Source organism: Malurus melanocephalus, unplaced genomic scaffold (genome assembly GCF_030028575.1).
Source record: "Malurus melanocephalus ecotype Western Australia unplaced genomic scaffold, MMel_1.1 scaffold_453, whole genome shotgun sequence".
In the NCBI taxonomy this organism is placed as follows: domain Eukaryota; kingdom Metazoa; phylum Chordata; class Aves; order Passeriformes; family Maluridae; genus Malurus; species Malurus melanocephalus.
The window spans coordinates 288,820-292,501 of NW_026623685.1; the positions used below are offsets into that span (position 1 = coordinate 288,820).

General features: G+C 63.0%; 1 protein-coding gene across 1 annotated transcript in view; it reads left to right on the forward strand.

The window, feature by feature from the left end:
• Window positions 1-3,682, forward strand: part of GCGR (glucagon receptor) — a 9,974-nt gene that overhangs the window by 3,827 nt on the left and 2,465 nt on the right. Inside the window, exons 2-7 of the mRNA XM_057380460.1 lie at window positions 2,063-2,221; window positions 2,609-2,705; window positions 2,854-2,961; window positions 3,070-3,191; window positions 3,284-3,390; window positions 3,481-3,634. Of these exons, the coding sequence (XP_057236443.1) occupies window positions 2,171-2,221; window positions 2,609-2,705; window positions 2,854-2,961; window positions 3,070-3,191; window positions 3,284-3,390; window positions 3,481-3,634 (639 nt within the window). The 5' untranslated portion in view covers window positions 2,063-2,170. The remainder of the gene's footprint in view (window positions 1-2,062; window positions 2,222-2,608; window positions 2,706-2,853; window positions 2,962-3,069; window positions 3,192-3,283; window positions 3,391-3,480; window positions 3,635-3,682) is intronic.

Consider the following 3,682-nt stretch of genomic DNA (forward strand, 5'->3'; position numbering starts at 1 on the left):
TGCTGGACCAGGCAGAGCTGCTCCGTGGCTGCTCCTGCACACCCACATCTGTGCTGGACCAGGCAGAGCTGCTCCGTGGCTACTCCTGCACACCCACATCTGTGCTGGACCAGGCAGAGCTGCTCCATGGCTGCTCCTGCACACCCACATCTGTGCTGGACCAGGCAGAGCTGCTCCGTGGCTACTCCTGCACACCCACATCCCTGCTGGACACAGCCCCACCGGCGGGGCCCCTCGTCCCCCGGCAGCAGGGATGGGCGTGCTGCCACGGTTGCGCAGCACCACAGGCAGCTGGGGCAAAGGGCTGGGCAGGGTGAGGGGGAAGCCTGGCACTGGGGTGAGGAGCATGACAGTCCCCTGTGCCAGGACCCCTCACCCAGTGCAGTCTGTTCAGCCTGGCCACGGTGGGGCCGAGTGACTGCCATAGCGGGGGAGTGCAGGGCAGAGGCCTCCCTGCTGCTAAATCCCACTGCAGCAACTAAAAATAGCGACACCTCTGCCCCAAAGCCRCTGCCCGGCTGCACAGAGGGGCTGGCAGCGAGTCCCTGTGACCCATGGACCCGGAGCAGTGCTCCCAGCCAGGGCAGGGACTGATGTTCAGCCAGGGATGGGCACTGGGATCTTCCCATGGGACCAGGACAAGGGCAGGAGCGGGATGGGACACGAAGGGATGATGTGGGGCTGGGGACAGGGATGACAGGATCAGGATAGCAGAGGGACAAGGACAGGAATGCTGGCATGGGGGTTTGGGGGAAAAGAGACAGGGATCCTGGGGTGGGATGGAAGGGGCACGAGGACAGGGATGCTGGTGGGCCAACCGTGGTGTTGGGATGGGGCTGGGGTGTGACAAAACCAGCGATACTGGAATGGCCAAGTGGCCAGTGGGCACACAGCAAAGGTCCCTGTGCACAGAGCCCACCCAGTGAGAACTGTCCYGGGACACAGTTCAGTCTGTCCTGGGACTGCTAAATAAGGCCATGGCAGGTTCTCCTCCTCGACTGCATCTGGAGCCCCATGGCTGATTAATGAGCTTCTCCAGCAGCCRCTTGGACATGGCGAGTGGGTCTGCACGGATGGAGGAAACACGACTTTCCCAGGGATAAAAATAGGCACGGGCAGAGCAGCAGGCCTTGGGACAGAAGTGGTTGGGAGCTGACGCCGTGTCTGGGGCCGGGGGGAGCCCGGGGCTGGGGGTGATGCTGCGGGGGCACCGCTGGCCATCCCAACCCCCAGCTCAGCTGCCCCTGTCCCACAYGGCTGTGCTGCCATGGGGCTGCTGCAGAATGGACCTTGTGGCAAGAGCTGAAATCCTGCTCAGAGCCCCATAACCGGCTTAGGGGGATGGAGGGAATTAGGGCACCACGTGAGCCGTGGTCGGTGTGCAGCATTTGGGTGCTGTGTCAGGCAGGGCCCCACATCACTGCCTGGACTGGGCTGATGGGGCCACAGGGCTGAGCTGTCCTATAGCCATGGCAGCCCCATGAGCCGGGATCCTGTGGGTTCATGGACAATCTCTGTCCCCATCCCTGATGGCCCATGCAGTGAATTTCTCCTGCCCACAGCCACCCCAGCCGGTGCTGCTGCCACTCCAGGGCTGGGGGTTGGTGACACGAGGGTCAGTGGAGATGGGAGAGCCCSTGGTGTGTGCTCACAGCCTGGGACTGAGCCCCAGCTCCGGTCTGAGGAGGGGTCCCTGCATTCTCGGGGCTCAGCAGGGATGCACAGCCGGCCCCAGCAGCAGCGTGGGGTGGCACCAGCCCAGGTTTTCCCCAGCAGTCTGGAGGCAGCACTGCCACTGCACTGCCACCACACAGGGACTGGAACGGCTTGGTGGGCAGAGGACGTGCACGGTCACTGTCCCTGTGGGGAGGATAATGCAGATGCTTGGTGTGAAAATGCACAAACAAAGAGCTGAATGTGAACACCAGGCACAGTCAGGTGAGGATGGGGACAGAAGGGTGGCACCGTGACTGGGGCTGGCTCTGTGTCAGAGGGGCCCATCCAGCCCCAGCTTCCCCAGCCCCCTGGCCCAGGAGTCCCTGTGACCAGGCATCTTGCACAGGGTTGCCCACGTGCCAGGGCCGTCACCAGCACCGTGGAGAAGCTGCTGAAGGCCAGTAGGAAGCCGTGTGCCCTGCGCTGTGTCCCATGCCTTTGGTCCAGAGGAGGGATGTCCCAGCCACGTGTCCTCACCGYGCTTGTGCTGCTGCTCTGCTGCCAGGTAAGGATGGGCCATCCCACATCAGGCTGCTGTGCCACGTGCTCAGCCCACTGCCCACCCAGGACTGCCACCAACCCACCCCTGCCCACGGCAGCCCCTCATGTGGCACATGGTGCAGCAGCAAATGCCCCTTCCTGCTGCCCTGCCATCCACAAGACACGGCATGGCATGGCACAGATGGGCATGGCATGGCACAGATGGGCATGGCATGGCACAGATGGGGATGGCATGGCACAGACGGGCATGGCATGGCACAGACGGGGATGGCATGGCGTGTTAGCCTGCACTTGTCTGTGGCTGTCCCCAAGCTGGGTCGCTGCCTGGCATAGCGTGGTGGCCCCTGTGAGCAGGATGAATGTGACGGGTGATGGTCCCTGGTGTCCCCAGGGTCACTCTGGCCAGATCACAGACAACCTCTACGAGAGATGGATGAAGTACAGCGAGGAGTGCCAGCGCAACATGAGCCGCCTGCCTGCACCCACAGGTCAGTGCCCCTGGCAGGGTCCAGTGGGGCTCTGCAGGGATGGGGTGGGGACAGTGGTGTTTGGCGGGGGTCCCACTGAGATGGGGAAGGGGCAGAGACCCAGAGAGAAGGTGAGGTCAAAGAGCCACCATCTGCTGTCCTTCTGCAGAGCTGGTCTGTAACCGCACCTTCGACAAATTCTCGTGCTGGCCYGACACGATGCCCAACAGCACAGCCAGCGTGCCCTGCCCCTGGTTCCTGCCCTGGTACCAGAAAGGTAAAAGCTGGGAAAGGAAACGTGTGTGCACTGCAGCTGTGCAGGGTGYTCACACCCCTGTGAGCTGCCAGGGRCACATGGACACTCCACCATCCCCTCCCCTCACAGTGAAACACGGACTCGTCTTCAAGACCTGTGGGCCGGACGGGCAGTGGGTGACGGGGCCCCAGGGACAGTCCCTGCGCAACGCCACACAGTGTGAGCAGGACAACGAGGACCTGAAGGCCCAGGTGGGCAGATTTGGGCAGCAGGAGCAGGGCTGTGGGGATCCCTGCCCGCTCCCCTGGCTGCCCCTGCTCTCACTCGCTCCCTTCTCTTCCAGGAAAARTTTGCCAAGACCTATGGCAGCTTCAAGGTGATGTACACCGTGGGCTATTCCGTGTCTCTGTGTGCRCTGCTGCTTGCCCTGGCCCTGCTGCTGGGCTTCAGGTGGGGGGCTCGGGCATGGCTGTCCACAGGGTGGGCAGGGGGAGGCTGGGGGGCCATGCACGGGCACTGACAATGCCCCCACACCCGCAGCAAGCTGCACTGCATGAGGAACTACATCCACATGAACCTCTTCGCATCCTTCATCCTGAAGGGCGTCTCTGTGCTGGTCATCGATGCCCTGCTCAAGACCCATTACAGTGACAAGATCGACGGCTACAACGTGCAAGTGTGGCTGAGCGACGAGGTCAGTGCTGCGTGGCAGGAAGGGATGGGCAGTGCTGGGGGTACTGGT